Source organism: Diadema setosum, chromosome 5 (genome assembly GCF_964275005.1).
Source record: "Diadema setosum chromosome 5, eeDiaSeto1, whole genome shotgun sequence".
Lineage (NCBI taxonomy): Eukaryota > Metazoa > Echinodermata > Echinoidea > Diadematoida > Diadematidae > Diadema > Diadema setosum.
Genome location: NC_092689.1, coordinates 8,564,753 through 8,585,300, shown reverse-complemented (window position 1 = coordinate 8,585,300; position 20,548 = coordinate 8,564,753). Strand labels below are relative to the sequence as shown.

At 39.7% G+C, this 20,548-nt stretch overlaps 1 protein-coding gene across 1 annotated transcript in view; it reads left to right on the top strand.

The window, feature by feature from the left end:
* LOC140229054 (BTB/POZ domain-containing protein KCTD20-like) overlaps positions 1-20,330 on the top strand; it is a 28,635-nt gene extending 8,305 nt beyond the window's left edge. The window contains exons 2-9 of the mRNA XM_072309314.1: positions 6,020-6,384; positions 7,265-7,397; positions 12,943-13,045; positions 15,036-15,156; positions 15,870-15,967; positions 17,178-17,388; positions 18,435-18,488; positions 19,314-20,330. Of these exons, the coding sequence (XP_072165415.1) occupies positions 6,020-6,384; positions 7,265-7,397; positions 12,943-13,045; positions 15,036-15,156; positions 15,870-15,967; positions 17,178-17,388; positions 18,435-18,488; positions 19,314-19,552 (1,324 nt within the window). The 3' untranslated portion in view covers positions 19,553-20,330. The remainder of the gene's footprint in view (positions 1-6,019; positions 6,385-7,264; positions 7,398-12,942; positions 13,046-15,035; positions 15,157-15,869; positions 15,968-17,177; positions 17,389-18,434; positions 18,489-19,313) is intronic.
* The last annotated feature ends 218 nt before the right edge of the window (positions 20,331-20,548 follow it).

The window sequence follows — 20,548 nt, the reverse complement described above, 5'->3', positions numbered from 1 at the left end:
ATAATTCTGAATATGATATATGCAGTGTTTTATGTGCATTGAACTTTGATTTACAGTACAACGCTATTAAATGCATCTTTTCATTTTTCATGAACGCCTTTTGCCCATTTGCACTGAACTGCTGAATATCCATGCTCTGTACTAGCTTTAGGTTCCTTCAAGCAGTGGGTTAAAAAGAAAGGTTGATCTTGCCAACCTGCTGAGTTCTTAGATTGTTTAGGGTGCAGAATTGTAAGATTGTGTTAAAGTTCATTGACATTAGAAGTACACAATGTAGGAATGTATCAAACTATCAAAAAACCAACAAGCACACATACTACATACTGCTTTACTTGTATTGGATATCTTTTTCCTTCATGTACGGATGTATATTTGTATCTGGGTGAGCTGTACATTATGTACATTGTACAACTTGAAAGTACACCTAATTTCTACATAGAATTACACTTTCCATCAAAGTACAGAATTTTTAACTTGTCTAATATAAAGGATGATTGTAATTGTCAGCAGAGTGAGAATTAAGATCGCATTGAAGAATGTTGATGGGCTCTATGGTTGGTTTTAAATGCTCAGTTACAATATGTAATAGATGACAACAAATGACCTTTCGAATGGAATTGTTCTATGATATGTCACTCCAAAAATCTTCCCAGTCATTTTGAAATTGCCAGCGATACACTGACGAAGAGTTCACTTTGATATCAGTTGTGTGCTTAGACCCCGTTTACAGTGCGGGGCCGGGCTCGGCCGCGGCTCGGCCGCGGCCGAGTCCGGCCTCAATTGCGCGGCCGAGCCTTGCAATTTTGTCCGTTTACACTGCTGGGCTCGGCCGCGCTTTTGATTCAAACCTTTCAATATTTTGTCGTAGTGGCGCTCTGCTTGTAAACAAACGCAATTTGGTATTGTCTGGTTTTCAGACCCTTTGCCAAATGAATTCCGTGGCGACGAAGTCGCCGTTCGGGCAAAGGCCTTTGCCGAAGGAAAAAAATCCTTTGCAGGACAAAACCACCTTCAACTATACTAGTTTTCGACGTTGAGGGGGTTAATGTCCTGAATAGTGAAAGATACAGGCAGAGGGTTTGGAAGCCAGACTAAAATTGGCCGCGCAATTGGCCGCGCATTTGGCCCAGTTTGCGTTTACACCAAGAAGAGGCAGGGCTCGGCCGCGGCTCATCGCGGCTCGGCCGCGGCCGAGCCTCGCACTGTAAACGGGGTCTAAGAGTTCAGAAAGAGGATAAGGGGGCAGAGACGCATGAGAGTAGTACTGTACCAGATCAAAGCTTTACACGTGGGCAATTTCAATTATGCCTTAAACATTCTAATGATTCCAAAGTCTGGAGTTATATGAGATGGCTTTGTGCAACACAATCTTCATTTGCAAGTCATTGTTTGCAGAGTGTGGTTGCGCAATGTGCCAAAACATTCATGGGCTGTATAAGAATGAGAGAGACTCTATGCATGAATGAACTTGTGTAAGAATGAAGGCATTTTGTTTGTTTATAATGTACACTTTGTATGTGCACCTTCGCCAAGAAGGTTAAATTTTTTTTTGTGGGTATCAATTGGTTTGTTTGCAAAATGATAAGTCAAACAGTTATGAACAGATTTTGATGAAATTTTCAGGAAAAAGTTAATTATGACACAAGGAACAGATAACTAGATCATGACAGATATCTGGATCACCATCTGGATCATGGTATTATTTGTGTGTGTGTGTGTATTTTTGGAGTCGGAATTGTAGTATGGGTGGAAATGAGCGGCTTCCCAGAGGTCTGTGTTCTTCAGTTTATGCTTTTCTTGTTACTTTTGTTTTCTTTTGTACAGTTTTGGCATATTGGTGGGATTATTTGTTTTTTGTATTGCCTCCGCCACGAAGTGGTGCCGGAGGCATTATGTTTTCGGGTTGTCCGTCCGTCCGTCCGTCCGTCCGTCCGTCCGTCCGTCCGTCCTTCCGTCCGTCCGTAATGAATTTTGTGGACAAGGTAACTATTAAAACCCGTTGAGGTATCCTAATGAAACTTGGCATGTATGTGTATTAGGGGGTGAAGTTGTGCCTATCAACTTTTGGGTGCACATGCTCAAGGTCAAAGGTCAAAAGGTCAAGGTCAAATACATAAAATTTCACTATTTCCACCGTATTTATTGAATGCCTGAAGATATTTTCTTGAAACTTAGTGTATACATGTATTACCCAATTAAGATTCTCTGGTGAAAGTTTGGGTCATGAGGTCAAAGGTCAAAGGTCAAAAGGTCAGGGTCAAATACATAAAATTTCACTATTTCCACCATATCTATTGAATGCCTGAAGATATTTTCTTGAAACTTAGTGTATACATGTATTACCCAATTAAGATTCTCTGGTGAAAGTTTGGGTCATGAGGTCAAAGGTCAAAGGTCAAAGGTCAAACGGTCAGTAAAATATTAAAACTTTTTTTTTTCTCCATACCTTGGAAAATTGTTCAAGGTATCTTCATGGAACATAGTATATACATATACTGACTGGAAGTGATTATCTAGAGAATGTAGGGTTCATGGGGTCAAAGGTCAAGTGCAACACTTCAAAATTTTACTATTTCCCTCCTATCATGCAATGCCAGCAGGGTTATTTTTTTTTTACACTTGGTGTATGCATACATGTGTAACCTAGTAGAAATTCTCTGGAAAGTTTTTTTTTTCTTCTTTTTTTGCCTCAAAGGTCAAAAGGTCAAAGATCAAGTGAAAGTGCTGAACTAACTTTTTCCTCCATATCTCGGAAGTGGCTCAAGTTATCTTGAAACTTAGTACATATTATGCATGTTCTACCTGAAAGTGATTATCTTATGAATTTTAGGGTCAAGGGCCAGATGAAAATGGTAACAATTTACTATTCAATTCAGAAATTGCACTTTTTCTCCACACCTGTACCTTGAAAATTACTCAATGCCTGAATGTATGAATGGGTCAAAGTCGAGTTAAAGTCCTTAAATCCCTAGATACATGCTCTCCTATTCATCCAATTAAACCTAGGTCAAGGAAGGTGAACATTCAACACATTTGTGACACTTGTCATTTCAATATTTTGCCAATTTTGTGAAAATGTAATCACACATTGTCCACATGTACTATCTAGACCTATTGGGAAAATCATGCATTATGGCGGAGGCATACCAGTCGCCAAAGCGACATTTCTAGTTTGTTTGTTTGTTTTTGCATCAGAAGCAACAGTTTTGCAGAATATGTGCAACTAAAGATTGATTTTCTTAGATTAAACATTTGAATTGCCCTCGTATTTGGATAATAAGCATTCTTCTCACTCATCCATTTGGCTGTTGGTTGCTTCTGCCTGAAGTGAGAAGGCCCATGATTGAAATAGATTGTAGCCTTCAAACTGAAAAGGGGAAAGTAACAAGCATGATTTAAAATGCTGACTCTAGATAAAACTTTCCTTGATACCTAGTGGAAACATTCACTTAAAAAATTAGGTACTTTATCGGATTATGATATTGGTGAAGAGTTAGGACTTTAAAAAAAAAATAACTGTTTAGTATCTACATGTAGTATCAGCAGAGGCAAGATAGAAATGGGCAGAAAATCAATTTCTTCTGAGTGATAACCCTTTGTAAACCATGCTGTTTCATAGAATTACACTTTTATGAATTTGAAACAGCTGCAATTATTTTCAAACCCCTGGTGGTTGGTTTGTTTGTTTACATTTGTCTAATGTGCAAAATATTGCTTTTTATAACACTTGGGAATGTGTAGGATGAATGAACAGAGAATGAATCTGTGCTGGAGTTATGTTGCAAAGCAGAGTCTTTCAACTTCTGACAGATTTCAAATCTGTAGATCTGATAGTGCTAACAACAACAACAGCAGCAGCAACAATAACAGCAACAACAACAACAGTGATAATATGGCCTTTTTCTTTATCCAGGGTAGCTTCTGCAGTGTTGCCATTGTTCAATAAGAGGCCCTTCCATTATTATAACCCCAGCATTGCTACAATGTACACTGTTGTATACACTTTGGTCGAGAGGAACTGGTCAGTAAGAATATCTTGTCGAGAAACGTAAGGACTGGACGGGATTCAAATTCAGGCCCTCTGATTGAAAGTCAGGAGTTGTATCCACTATGTGACAGTGTTCCCCGTATATGTACTGAACACTCAGGGCTACCATGGGCACTGCCGCTTTTGCTGGCTCGGCCTGACATACAAAACGCATGTGCATGGCAGTCATGGTAATACAATTATTTTTGTCTGTGAGTCTGTGGGAGATGGTGAATAACATGTCACACTCCACTGTCAGCATGTTTATGTTGCCCAGGTTGCCAGAATGCAGGTGCTTATAATCGTGTTTTCACAATCCTAACTTGATTTGCAAGTTGATGTTGTAGGCCCCGGCAGGTACTGTAATTGCATGTGGACTTCATAAGTTTACAGGATGGACAAAGGTAGATACTCTGTGTACATTCCTGATCACCACAATAGCTGTGGGAATGTGAGCCTGTACAATGTATTTGGCCTTTTTACTGAGTGTGATTGCTAAAATTCTGCTTTTTGGATTATATTTGGCCTTTTTACTGAGTGTGATTGCTAAAATTCTGCTTTTTGGATTATGATGAGTATCATTTGAGCATGTACAATGTATAGTAGCACTTAAAATAATGAGTATAAGAAATCAGGGCTGTTGTTTGTACTGTACCGATACATATTACCCATGTCAGTATTAAACTCTAAACACACTGTCACAGCTTGTTCATCAGTGTTACAGGGTGTATGACAAATGTGGGGTTCTTGTGGTGACAGGTTTGTGTGTCAGCTGAATTAATTGCATTCTGTGGTATCTCATAGTGCCGTTTCTCTTTGCTGTGTGCTGATTCATGTCAAAGTCATAATTCAGTGTAATACTTTAAGTCAACCGATTAATATTTTTTTAGAGTGTACAGGGGTAGTACTGCTGTTGACCAGCTGAACATCAATAAAAACATACAGTTATATTGCAGTATGAACAATGTAACACCATAATGCAAAGTACAGCTGTACAACGTACAGGCTGTATTAAAGTAACATTATTAAAGGAAACATGTACAATGTACTATCCTCAATCTTACATTGTGCACACTGTACAGTATGTACAAGCATTGCAATGCTATCAATAATCAGTGACTCATAACTTTTCCAAGACGCACACACATTTATATGTACACAGACACACACTCTCTCTTATGACTGTAACACCATCAATTCTGTGTCTGGCGGACATCTATTTATGTCTGCTCATCCCGAGACTTACTAATACTTGTCAATGATATTTTATGTATGATGCTGCATTGGTACCATTTGTACACCTGCCTTTCCAATGCCACCGCAAGCATCACCTAAATGGTGTCATTTTGTCTTCTCAGCTTCATCAGTACAACTGTACACCACAGCGAACCTCGGCTGTTTGGTCACAGTGGATACAGCCACAGACTCTCCATCATGCGGTATCCAGTGTTTTTTGTCTGCCATCTTCATTACCTTGTGTATTTTTGGCACTGATCTCTACAGGGAATGTCTGGATATCACATATTTGCCAATCATTTGAAGCCACTGTACCGCCATCTAGATTGCCCAACTCATCACCATACGCTTGTGTACAGAGCTCATTTAATATCACATGTTTTTGGTGACAGTCTGTGTTGGAAAATGCGTAGATGCCCTCATGAGAGTCTGCATGGTACAAGTAACATGGTGGCACGGCGGCTTCAATAGTTCGTACAGTATGAATGCACCAATGAGATATCCAGATATTTTACTGTAGAGATCAGTAGGTGGAGGGACATAGGTAAAATCATTTTTCCCGTATTTGAACGCTAGGAAGCATTTGGCAGCTTGGGGAAAAAAAAAAATCTCCGTAGCGACCATGTAACCAGCATCTAAGTTCAAATCAAATCCCTTCAAATCAAACCCCTTCAAATACAACAACAAAAATATCTTCAATTTGATTAGTGTCTATACTTTGAGAGGAATTTTCTTGTCATTTTTATGTGATATTAGGAGCTCCTACCCACAAGTAGGCCACTCGACATCGCCGTTGGCTGCAAGCATCGAATCCCGCCATTCTCCTGCCGGCCCACGGGACCCCACGGAGGGGGACACTCGAGGCGACGGCCGCGGCAGTCGGGATAACTCGCCCACCCACTCGTGCCTCAAAACGCCTTCAAACTCTTCCAGGAGGGCCCCCACTCCAGACCCCCAACCGGCGATGACCGCGGTCCCGACGGCCGCCCCAACCATCACGTCCACGGCTGCCAACGAGACCAAGAAGGTCTCAACCAACGTTGCCTCTGCGTCCATCACCATCACCACCATGAGCAACTGTGCGAATCCCCGGAATTACCGGGCGGCTGCCGACCATCATGGTAATTTTCAGGGCACCTTTTTGAGGGGCTACTGACATGGAATTTAATGAGTTAACTGATAAGATCCAGTAGTTTGCTGAATGGAGATCAGATTGTTTGAAATCATAGAAAACTTGATAGATAATGTAAGTGAACTTTAAATACTTATAATGTGGACAGATAACTTTTTGTTCATTCGAATTTACAAACAAGTTTACCTTAACCAAAAGATGTTCTGTTATCATACAAGGAGTGTCACAGGAGCAGCAGTGGCATATAGCATTCAAAGTCTGGTGACTTTGTGTGTAGCTACAGATACTAATTGCATGGTTTGTAGTTTGTAGTTAAAGATGATTTAAGATGCAGTACACAAACATATCACAGTCTGATTTGCCCCTTTGAGAATGAGTTGAATGTAGTGAGCCATTTCATTTTTATTGCTTTCAAAGCCATTAGAACAATATCTGTGTCTATAGTATAAAGTGTTGTATGATATGGAGAACAACCTCATCATCTGCATTGAATTACCTCCCGTAATTGTGGACACGATAATGTGAAAATTATCCACACTTCAGACAGAAACCATGAGTAATATTTCATTGACTGTGTTCAATTTGATAATTCTTCAAAGTAAGAGAAATAAGCAGAGGGGTGAAGGTTGAGGTGTGAATTTTCTTCAATTTGATAATTCTTCCTGTTTTCCCATAATTCAGCTGAGACTTTATACATTTGTTTTATTCAAGTGAATTTGAAGTAAAGTATTTTGTTATTGTTCAGTGAGGTTCACCTTATGTCTCACAACATACATCAATTTGAACTGTTTAATTGATTTGCAAAGGATGACAACCTCCTCACGATAAAACTGTCTTAATGCTGATTGATATGTCTCCTTGATATTCAGGCCCTGCCAGGAACCAAAACTGCTCAACAAGCTCATGCAAACTTCCAGACAGGGTTACCTTAATTGTGGAGAACACAAGATTTGTGGTAGACCCATCCAACTTCACGGCTCATCCCAACACCATGTTAGGAAGGTAAGAACTGCGAAGCTCCAAAAGGTCATACATGTGTCTGTTCATCAGTGTGTGTGCATGTGCATTATAGAGCCTCTTGGTTATCATTTTAAGCTGAAATAGATCCATCATCTGTCCATCATCATCATCATCATCATCATCATCATCATCATCATCATCATTGTAGAAAGTATTAATACTAGCAGAATTACAGGAAAGAAAAGAAAAATGTCATAAACATAATGTAATATGAACAAAAAATGCATGCATTCATTGAATTACCAGGGTCAAATCTTTTGGCTCCTTTCACATGTGACCTTTTGACTCAAACCCAGTGCATGTTAACAGTAAGAAATAAGTCACAATGAAATATAAACTCCGCTTTAATAGGTCACGTGAAAGTTGTGCATTGGACTCCCCTTTCAAACCCTGTAGGATATTTAAAGGTAAATAGGTGTCCGATAAATTATTGTTTTGATTATTGTACCATTTTGCCCAGTTGCCCAGGGGGCATTTCATGAAGCATTTTGTCAGATTTTTTTTTTTCTGACAAAAAAAGTCAGTGGTCAGGGTCAAAGGCAGCAGACTAAAAATCTCATTTTCAGCCATACATTGTATTTGAGGTAGGGTTAGGAATGTCCAAGGGTAATATTAGATTTGAAGGAGCTACAAGTGACAGAGGAGGTACTGTAGGTTACTAGAAGTACACATGAATGTACGGTCAATGGAAGGTAGGTCAAATTTCCAGTTGTTGCTGTTTCATTTCCATCAGAGAAGATGGCTGAACAGCCCATATTCAGCTGCAATAGCTGGTCTTCCATGGGGTCCAGTTGGATGTATAGAGGGTGGGACTACTTTACCGGGTTAAAGACCCTGCTCTTCATGATGAATAAGTGAAGTGGGATGTTTTGCGTGCATGAGTTGTGACTATCTCACACACAGGACCTCCATTTTATGTCCCATCCGAGGGACAGAGTGTTTTGCCTCTTACTATAGGGGACGGTATGATTGTAAACATATAACATTGCTCAGTGGGACCTGAGGATGGAACCGGGGTCCTTAGGATCGTGAGGCAGACACGCTACAGACTGAGCTATCTCACCGCCTTGTCATATCTTCCACAAGGAAAATCCAATATCAAAGTTATTCTACACATTTGTATGTACTTAATGAATGTAAAATTTGAAATTTGTACTTTGTCCAAAAGGGGTTAAAGGTCAATCTTCAAGGTCGCTGGTCAAGATCAATAAACTCCATAAAAATGTAAATCAAGGGCCACCCATTTACAATGGCAGGTACATAATAACTGTGTGAGGAGGCAAGGGTACAATGTACCCCAATCTAAGTGGAATAATTTCACACTAGCAGTTTGCATGAAATATCATGATAACATGAACAAGGATAGATAGGACTATTCATTGTTTGCATGGGATATCAAAGCAACAGCCAGAGAATTACAAAAGCTTTTCAGGCTTGCGAGATGTTGCAGTCATTTGTATCTGCTTGTAGTCAGTAACTGTGACATGTTCGAGGTGTTGCGCAATTGGGCCAAATTTGCCGAAAACACTGTCCTCCGCATTTCATGCTAAAGTGGCTGAGCAACATGGCATAATTTTTAGTAAGATATTTGTGTAGGCTTGTAGCTGTAGTTATTATGAGCAGAGACCAGTTGTGGCTCTGCTTTGCTGTGTTCTTGGATACCACAAAGCATGATCAAAAAGGCTAAAGTTTATATGTTACATATGACTGAAAGAAGGATCACCTCTGCCAGAGGCCAGACGTCATGCATTTGAGATGCTTACTTAATGGTATCATATGAAACAACAGTGTTCCCACAGAAACAGACAACAGCTGTTGTAGCTATTACTTGTCGTATAGACTCATGGTTCAGACTTTGGTTCTCATTAAAGGACAAGTTCACCTTCATATACATGTGGATTGAGTGAATGCAGCAATATTAGTAGAACACATCAGTGAGAGTTTATGGAAAATCCGACAATCCGTTCAAAAGATATGAATTTTTAAAGTTTCTGCTCAGTCATGGCTGGATGAGAAGACTACTATAGCTGGTGATGTCACATGAGTACAACGGTATAAAGAAAGAATAAAGAAAATTCACCTTATTTTCACTTTTCTCGCATAACAAAAGAACACTCGACTTCTCTCTTTCAGAAGGCAAGGGGAATAATATCCTTCACATACATCAGTAACAAGTCAAAGAAATGTGCACTTTATTCAAAATGTAAAATTTTGTGAAATTCTCTTTTTATTTTCATTATATCGTTGTATGCATGTGACATCACACACTGTAGTAGTCTTCTCATCCAGCAGTAATTGCGCAGATACTTTAAAAATTCATAAATTTTGAACGGATTGTCAGATTTTCCTCAAACTTTCACTGATGTGTTCTACTAATATTGTTGCATTCACTCAATCCACATGTACATGAAGGTGAACTTGTCCTTTAATTTGTACTGTCATGATCGTTGATACCATTTTTTATGTAATTGTTATTGATATTATTATTATTGGTAATGATTATTATATTCATATATATATTACTATTAAATAGAAAAAGTCATTATCATCATCATCATCATTATCATCAAAATTTGACTTCAACTTTCAAATTTAGTTTGCTGTCTGCATCTTGTGATAATCCTGTCACTGCAGTATCAGCTTGAGAGCTACAATGAATATAAAGTAGGTCTTCCAACACTTTTTTTAGAAAGATACTAACCCACAAAGCATTGAATGTTTTCAGTGTCAGGTAATGTTCAGGATAAGCTCCCCCCCCCCCCCCCCCTTGGGCAGTCATTACTCAAATGTTGCTTTCTTCACCGATTATGTACAGCAAACCTTGTTTCGACATCTGTGGGCTTTGTAACATGGTGGTGTCATGAATGATTTTGACTTTTTGTTTTCCAAGGGTATTATGCTGTTAGAAGATAATCTTGTAAGCACAACAGTGCCCCCCCCCACCCCCCCCCCCCCCCGTGACAGATTGCCACTCCCGCGCTCCCACCACAAACCATGCAACTACGTAAACCCTCTTTTCTCCCCCCATGCCAATTTCCATCAAAACGTAAGCATTTGTAACAATTGAGCAAGACAACATGTGACGTGAAAGTGTTTGTCTCGACATTTGAAGGTGGTACTTTCGACATTTGAAGGTGGTAACAAGTACAAACAAGACGTGTGACTCAAATGTGATTCACTTGTTTTGACAAATTATTGGAGCCATGCATTTGCTTTTGTTTCTGATCTTCCCCTTGTCCCCTACCTCTTTCGTCATGTGTTCCGAGTATTTGCACACTCACAAGTACCTGGAAAAGGGGGCAAAATAGATCAAAATGCATCCTAGTATACCTTCTTAATGCATATCCCTGTGTGCACTTGACTTGGCTTGATACAAGCAAGTGTCAGTTTCGTTCAATATATGTCAGTGTACACTTCTAAAAAATATGTTTCTTGGCATCTTGGCCAATGATTTTTATGGTAAAATACATTTTGACAGGGGGCATTACAGGATCTGTGCTTTACAATGTATTCATGAATGCATTCTACTTTCTGTTGTTCACCAAGAAAGTATAACTGCCATCCCTGTTATGCTTTGATGGGCTATGATTTATGATGAAATAGATTACGCAAAAGGTGTCATAGGATCTACATTGTAAGCCTTATTTATGCATTCTGCTTTCTTCTGTTCACCAAGAAGTATAGCTTTGCCTATCAACAGACATCATGCTAGTGTGCATACTACGTTGTATGTCCATACAATATTAATATGCAAATTGCAGCTAGGGATTTAGAACATTCTGTACTGTATAGAATGCTTGTGAGATTTCTCTTTTTAGTCAGAAAAGTTACAGGATATAGAGTATATGGCTGTGTATTTTTGTTGCATTGAGAACAGTACGCTAGTCTACTTCGTCTGACCCGTCGTGGTGAAGGTAGGGCAGGAGGAAACTGGAGAAGGTATTGAACCCTTTGAAAGGAGCCTCCCAGTGGAGGAAATGGGTTTGTGGAGCAGGAAACAGCACCACAACCCTCACCTTTTGTTTGTGGTCCTTTGCTCGACGAGCTTCCTCATGTTGGCCCTCTGTTTTTTGGTCCTCTCCCGACCGCATCAACCGATTTGACAATCCCTCTATGACTTGCATGAATCAGGCACATTTTGTGCTTGTGTAATCCTGTGGAGAACCAATTGAAGAATGAGAAAACAAAACACAAAACCACCCCATTCATTCAACATGAGTATACAAACTTGTGTCTATCTTTATCCTGTTGCAGAAAAATGGCAAACATGTCATAGAACCACTCTGGCATTTGAATACCGAGTTCTAAAATGTGAGTTAGGGATAGAAACAACCAATGTAAAAATTGTAATCATTATAATCCATGTTGTAAGTATTGTTAAATGTGCAAAATGTGAACAATAGTATGATAAATTGTTTCTAGACTTTAAACCGTATGCGGTTATTGTTTATTAAGAAATACAATGCTATCTTTATCATGATAACTTTATAGCAAAATTTTTACATGGTAGGATGTTATGTGATACAACTGACTTACACATTTGCATCAAATGTGATAACTCGAACATTTTTAAAATCACTGAGCACTGCCAGTGGTAAACAGTACTTTGAAAGTCAAATAGTCATAGCATTGTTTATCTTGTTATAGTTGCAACTTTGTGCTTTTGTATTTAAAGCTGAAATACTTTCTCCTCTTTTTTTTTTTTGGGGGGGGGATTTCCCAGCCATTTTATCAATTTGACTTTTAAGGGATTATCAGTTTGCAACATCTACGTAGCTGCATCTTGTAGGGGAAGACAAGTTTATATGAATGGTAGTGACTATAAACTGCAAAGGGGTAATTTCTGGTTTTTTGTTTTCCTTGCCCTGCCCTCCCCCTCTTCCCTGATGTTTTGAATCAGAGAGCTGTATACATGTGTATGGCAAGCACACTGTAGTCTGCAATCATAGACATTGAGCAACACATGTTTTGCTTTAAAAAGCCCTAACTTAGCAGCCATTTCACTCTTTATTGCCTCCACCTGAACAACAGTTCATTTGCCCTGGAGGATAGAGGGATTGGGTATTAAAAGGCAATTACCCTATCTCATTGCCTGACTATATATATATCAGAGTGAATAAATGTGAATCAGAGGTTTGTACATCGTAGAAGTGTGTGTTTGTATTATAAGCCTTCAACATGAACCAGAAAGTTCTGCTGATGCAAATGATTCTTAATGCAAGTGACATAACATAAGCAGAGATACGGACTTATTATTATTATTATTTTTTTTTTTTTTTTTGGGGGGGGGGTGCTATTTTGTATAGTTTTTGTTTGTTTGTTCATAGGTTTCACAGAAAATGCCTTTCTACCCCTCAGAATACTGCAGTGCTGTATACAAGGTTGGCATCCATGCATAAGTCATGAAGAAGACCAAAGAAAAAAAGAAAAAAAAAGTGTGTTCAAGAATTTGATTTCTACTTTCCACTTCATTATGGATAATTGCCTCCTCATTTGATTTTCCATCTCCTCTCTTTGTCCTCAACAGAATGTTTAGCAATGGTGTAGATCACACAATGACCAGGCCGAACGACAAAGGGGAGTATGAAGTGGCCCATGGTATCTCAGCGGAAATATTCTCCTCCATATTGGTGAGTACTTTGTCTGCGATGTACCCATCAGTTTGTTGTAGTTTGGTGCTGTGCCATTTTATTATGATATTAACTGTTCATTGATGGTACTTTATAAGATAGAGTACCTAACTGTATAGATATCCTGTCATTCAATCCCCTTGTATGGAATTGTTTCAGCAGTAAAGGTTCCAAAGTCTCTTCATTTCTAAATTTACTCTAAATCTGAAATGGGCAACAGACTTTAGAAGACAATTTCTGTAAATCTCCTTTTAATTTTGTGCAGTTTTTTTTTTTTTTTTTTTTTTTTTTGTATTTAACCAGTTCCATTTTAGCCGTCTCCAACTTCAAATGTGCATTGATATTCAGAGTTGCCAATTTAGTGATGAAAGGATGATGATTACTGCTGCAAAATTCCTTAAGGACTCAATGAGTCATTAATTTCATAAGCCAATACTGAGTTAAGAAAAATATGAGAGCAAAAAAAAAAAACAAAAAAAAATGTCCTTTTATCAGAGTAAGGATGCAGTGCAATTTGTTTAGTGCATTACATGAGGAGATTTGTAATGAATCCCAATCTCCTGCCTAGTGCAGGACTTCTGTTATTTTGTACTGTCAGAATCACTACAAATTAGACTGAGCAACTCTAAATGATGTCATTAACAAAGCTTTCTCTTTGATTTCAACAATAACAAAAAAGTACACCCTGAAATTAAAAAAAAAATAACAATTATTTCAACTCGGCAACTCAGTTGTTCGTGGCTTTCACCTGGGTCACATAAAAGTCTGTATACAGTAAACCTCGCATGAGTCGAAGCTCTCGGGACTGTCAAAAATGCGTCGACTTAAGTGAACTTCGACTCTCGCGAGAGACGATTTTTTTTCGACTCACAGTTATGTACATGTATTATAGTACATTTGCATGCATGTGTGTGTGTGTGTGTGTGTGTGCGTGCGTGTGTGTGTTTGCAGTCAAATTTGTCTGTTCTTGAAGATAATATTCTTATTTTGTTCTGAGTTGAACATGGAATTTGTATCAATACTAGTAGTTAAACGTAGTTCTGAGAATGTCTGCGCTAATGTGGCAATGTGCATGTGCTATGTCTATGGTGCAACACAGGTAGCCATCTCTGTTAACCTACCCTGAGACAAACACTCTTTCAAGCCCATCCCACCTCCAGATTGAACAAAACTATACAGCCAGCCGGGCACGCACAAACAAGCTCCGCCCACTTGGCCTGTCACTAAAATATTAAAGCAGCGATTGGTTGACCAAGGAGTTCTGGCTTGACATGGATAAAATATGGATGTGCTGTGTGTATGGATAAAGTATGGATCGATGTGCTGTGTGTATACATGTATACATGTGTATGTATTCGACATGCGTGCGGAGCGGTACGGTGAGTGTGCATGCTTACCTGCAGCAGGTCAGGGACGGGGTTCTGCGACATGCCGATTTTTTTTTCCTCGAAAATGTAATGAGAATGCCAGACAAATCTTCTTCGGCTCAAGTGATGTAAATTACGTGTATTTTGTACAAAAGGGACTGAATTTTTTACTTCGACACAGCCGAAATTCGACTCTCGTACTTCGGCTTATCCAAATATTTCTTAGAGAAAATACATATGGAAAAATCGGGACTTTTTATTTTGCTTCGAGTTAAGTGATTTTCGACTCACTCGACGTCGACTTATCCGAGGTTTACTGTACTTTCAAAGTCTTGATAGAGTCAAGGATATTTGGGCCTTGCGACCAAATTGCCTGAAAACCACAAATTGCTGGTGCGTCAAATGAGTTAATCATGTTTATCCTACTCGGAGAGTTTTCTGTATTAAGAGGGGCCAGGTAACGGATGCTGCCCTCGCTTGTTTGCTCCTGCATAGAGCCCGTAGGCACGTCTCCCAGGTTCAGTGCTGTTGCCTGAAGCTCCATGACTCTTCTCAATTGTGTCCAGATATCTGATTTGTTTGGTGGCAAGGCTTTTGATTTCACTGACTTTTTATCTCACCAGGAATTCTACAAAGTTGGCTGCATCCGTTGTCCCCCGAGCGTATCCATACAGGACTTGCGAGAGGCCTGCGACTATCTCCTCATCCCCTTTACAGAACAGACCATCAAGTGCAAAAACTTGAGTGAGTGCGAGTTATTAGACTTTACGAGAGGGAGAGGGGAAGCTTAAACTTTATGAGAGAGTACAATGATGTTATAGATTAATGGTCCAGAGACTAGACTTTGTCTCAGAGATAATATCTTGAGGATTCTCTCACTTTTTTGAGGAACAATCATAGATTCTGAAAATGAATGCTCTTTATAGATGAAAGATATTTGAAAGAAAAAGATTGATCAATTGATTACTTTTAATTTAATGTCTGCCATGAAATTTATTTGTACATTTGATATCACAACAAATTTACATAAAATACATTACACAACTACGCCCGAAGATATATCACAAGATGCAGCTGTAACTGAAACAGAAACATATCACATTATACACCAGTACACCAGGGCCCCATTTCATAAAAAAAGTTGATATGATAGCAACTCTTGCTGGAATGGCAATTGTCATAGTAACGACAATAATCCAGCTTCCTGATTGGCTGTCGCTATTGGAAGTTGTCATTCCAGCAAGATTTGCCATCCTAACATCTTTTATGAAATGGGGCCCTGAACTCTCATGCCCAACAAACTTTCATTCCACGTACTTTCTCAAATGAAATTGCACCAAAAAAAAAAGAGGGTAATAATGCTTAAACAAGTGTCTGGGAAAGGAGACGGAAGTGGGGATGTAAGGCTGTTTCCAGTGTAAATGAATCTTCTTTCTTTTTTGTGTCTCACCACAAAGGATGCCTGTTACACGAAATCTCCAACGACGGGGCACGGCAAGAGTTTGAGAAGCATCTGGAGTCCATGCTGCTCCCCCAGATGGTGGGGTGTGCCCAGGTAAGCAGTGGGAAGGGACAGGATGTGCCAGTCTGGAAGATGGGGGGGGGGGGGGGGGGGGAAACGGGGCAGGGAGGGAATGGGATGGATTAGGAGGAAAGAGTTGACAAATCAGCATAAACAGCCTGTGGCGGTGTGGCTTTCCTCCGTGTGATTTATTGAGATTGTCGAGAAAAGGGACAGTTTAAGCACACAGAGTGAAGCGGATGTGAGATAAGTTTAATATACCAGGGGGAGGGGGTGGGGGGGGGGGGAGGTGGGGTGGAGTTGGGGAGGAAGGGATGGGGGTTAATGTGAGAGGAGGGAGAAACATGGACAAAGTAACTGTGTAGCCGCAATGTCTATAAATGTGTGATATCGGCTTCAACACTCTAAAGCTGCTTTCTTAACCCTGGCTTTGTTTCTAAGTGTTATTTGTTCACAAAATCAAAGAGCATAGATACACTTCAATGTGTAGCAGATTTTGTATTTAGTCACATGTTATTTGAAGGGACTGTACAGTACTGGTTGAGGTGGGGATTCATTTTTTGAACATTCCTAAGTGAGATAATGAAAAGCCTCCTATGAAATATGAACGAGCATGTAATTTTAAGAAGGATTCAATGTTTATTTGATGAAAATTGGTTTTCAAATGGCTGAGATATCCAAAAAAGTGCTAATAATAAGAGGCTACATGCCACAACTTTATTAGGATCTCTTTGTTTCACCTTGTTGTTTTATATCTCAGCCATTTCAAAACCAATTTTCATCGAATAAACTTTTGATACCCCTTAGAACTGCATGCTCTTTGACATCTCAGAGTGATTTCTGAATATCTCGCAAAACGTTAAAGGCTAAATCCTCACCTCAACCTGAACTGTACACACCCTTTAATACATCGTACACTGCTCTCATAAAAACAAAGTTTAAGGGATTACTCTACTTCCAAGGCCATATGGTGGGTAAGGAAGTTGGGGAGGGGAGGGGTTGTGGAGATGGATCAAATTTGATGTAAATGTTTATGTCAGCAGGCATGAGTAAATAAATGTTGCGGGATTTCTGCATTCCTACAATGGCCACAGCTGTGCGCTTTGTGCCATATTATTATTTATATATATAATTATGTGTTGTCATTGGAGAATGATGCTCGCAACTTCAAATGAAAACCGCAGTCAATATACAATGCTGTGAAAGATGTCCGACAATCGCCATATTTACGTTTGATGTGCAGAAAGGGGAGCGGGAGTGCCACATCGTGATCCTCCTTGAGGATGACGTGGTGGAGTGGGATCCCGAGTACCCGCCTGCCATGGGGGAGGAGAACTTCCAGGTCATCTACAGCACCTCCCTCTACCGCTTTTTCAAGTACATCGAGAACCGCGACGTCGCCAAGATGGTGCTCAAGGACAGGGGTCTGAAGAAGATCCGACTGGGCATAGAAGGTAAATGTGGTGACTTGTTTAACAATACTGTTTTGTTGTTGTTGATAATGATAATGATAATGATATTAATGATAAATTATTATTATTAACAAGTAACAGCAACAATTATATCATTACTATGAAAAAATGTCCAATGTGATTACTGTAAATTTGTAGAGCTTACATATGTAATGTGTGCCTTTACTTAAAGAATCATTGTACACACCTGACTCTGCATGATTAATTCTTTTCTGTTTTCAGTGTATTGTATATACACTGTACTTTTGTTCATGGTAGCATATAACCAACTAGAAGCATGCATCCTTTACAATAATCCTGGGACTTTACTTTTGGTTCATAAGAGCTTTCAACTTAACTAGAAGCACCAGGGGAGCTCAGATCTCCATCGAGGCCCTGGGGTCACCAGTGCCACAGCATGAATGCATGCATCCTTTAAAACAATCTCGGATCTGGATAGCCTGTTCCTTTCATCACATTGGACCTATCCTAAAGGTCCAGTTTACCTTTGGGAGCAGTGATTTCAAAAATGTTCAAGATATCACATTTGATGCATATGTGTAGGACTGTTGTATCACAAAACATCTTACCATATAACATTTTCGCAATAAAGCCTAAAATATAAGGAGATATCAGTGTTTTTCTCAATAAACTGTAACTGTAGATGGTTTAGTCTGGAAACATTTTATTAACTATTATTAACTATTGTTCGCATTTTGTGTATTTAACAACACTTAACATTGATTATACGGATTCAAATTTTTACAGTGGTTGTTTCTATCCCTAAGTCACATTTTAGAACTATTTGAAAGCACTATTGCTAGGGTGGTTTTTTTTTCATCTGCAAATGGTAAATTATGCCTTTAAAGATTATCAAAGTCTGTCCTTGTCTTTTCCAAGTAGTAGTGCTAACCCCCCCCCCCCCGAAAAAAACATAAATATAAACAAAAACAAAAACAAATGCCAGTAAAGACAACCTCTAGGCAGAGGACACAGGTAATATTCCAGCAGCCCAACTGATTATCATGTTCATTGTTGTTCCTTTTCAGGGTATCCAACTTACATGGAGAAAATCAAGCAGAGGCCTGGTGGAAAACCTGAAGGTATTTTTTTTTTCTATATCATTTCAATCATGAATGCAAAACATTGAAGTGATAGTAGAAAGTCATACATATGTATAGGTATTTCCACTGAATAATGCAGAGAGAGAAGAGGAGTTTGATATCTATGAGTTCTCTTATGTTTATTTGCCCAACTTCTATATGAAGTGCATTTACCAGAACTTGTCCAAAATCAAGGCACACCTTACATTGTCTTTGTTCTTTGCCAGGCTTGTTCCATTTTAGAGGTCATCGTCTCAAACACTGAACATTGTCTGTAAATTGTCTTGTCCTTGTATTTGTTGGGCTGGCAGTAGCACTAGTGCTATGTAACAGGACATTATCTCTACTGCTGTGCTTTAATGTGGTAAGTAAACATGAGGGGGTGTTATCTTACATATGTTACTGTATCTTGACCCAGCCCACCAGAGCTGGCAAGCTTGACCGCCAATTTGTACCACATGTTTCACTAGCTGTAATAGAATACAGGTGATAGTTGCTTGGAACGGCTTTAACATAAAAAGCCAACTAAGCCCAAAGTGGATGTAGATTGATTAATTTCTGTGAAGGGGGGAAAAAAAGTAAAGAAACTTGACCTTTAAAGGCGACTATCAAGATTAGGTATAGGGTTTCATAAGTAAGGCCAATACACTTGAAAATTCAAAAGGCTCCAGTCTCATGCAAACTCTTGTGGAGTTTATCTTTCATGAGCAGGAATTCACTAGATCAGCAAGAGTAATCGTTTAAAAGCAGATGGATGTGAGCTCCATTGATTGATCATATCACACTTGCCCAAACCAAGACATCCTGTTTTTCTCTGTTTCACAGTAATCTACAACTATGTCCAGAGGCCTTTCTTGCGGATGTCATGGGAGAAAGAGGAGCAGAAGAGCCGGCATGTGGACTTCCAGTGCGTGCGATCGCGCTCCATCCCAAACCTGGCCCTGGCCGGGGGTGCGGAGGCGCCTGTCAACCCCGACATTGCCCTCATGGGCCCCCAGCCCGAGGGGCTGCCTATGCTGCTCCAGCATCACATGGGGGAACCAGAGCCCGAGCAAGAGGCGTAAAACGTTTGGGAGCCGTGCGGGGAGGGATATCGTCACCGCTGGTAACATGCACGTACTTCCATCAGTGGATGACAGAATTGCCTCATATGGACACTCATAGTAGGTAAATTTGTGCCTGCATCTCACTTGTCCACCAAGGTGATATTTCTGAGGTACTGGCACTCCTTTGGGTTTATTGATACCATAAACTGCCATGAGGGTGGAACGTGACTACAGGATAAAGGGCTCCAATCTCTACTGTGCGAGCATCCGTGACATCTTTTTAAGTGGCTGCAGGAAAATGTTTGGCAATGACTTCAACGATACTTTTTCTTCTTGCCGAGGAGGGAATTCCCCTACACTGGCCATTGATACTGCCTGATGGATATGCCTCTCTCCTGTTGTTTTCCCGCCACAAAGACGACGAGTCACGGAAACTGGAAGAGACATGGCACGGGTTCATCTCCTCCTTGGAATATCAATCATTCTTGTATATGCATTCTGACTATGCTGAAGACCTGTCCAAGTCAAATTTTGGTAACTTTTGGGGTCGCATTTGATGAAGCCTTAATAATGTGTTGCTGTTAACCACACTAAAAGCCTCTCTGTCGGATGTGGACAAACCTTCAGAATTTTCTAACAGCCATTTGCATCTGATCTTTAATATGTGTGGATTCAAAGATGTTAATCATTAAACCAGCATGTTTACATGTCATAGCCTGTTTAGTGATAGTTGGAAAAAAACAAACAAACAAGAAAACACTCATCCATTCATCTATATCTGTGACTGTGCTCTACATCTTTGCAACTTGACAAATGTATGCATTCCAACACTGTGGAAAAGAGGCAGCACTCACCCTTTTTGCTAAGCAAATTTCAGCTGGCATCATCACTTTGTTCTCCTTTGTGCACATTATCTTCAGGAGGAAGAATCAGCGATGTGAAAGTTACACTTTGTCACACCGAGATGACTTTTATGCCAGTGCATGTATTTTTGCTTGTCAGTGCAAAGCTGTG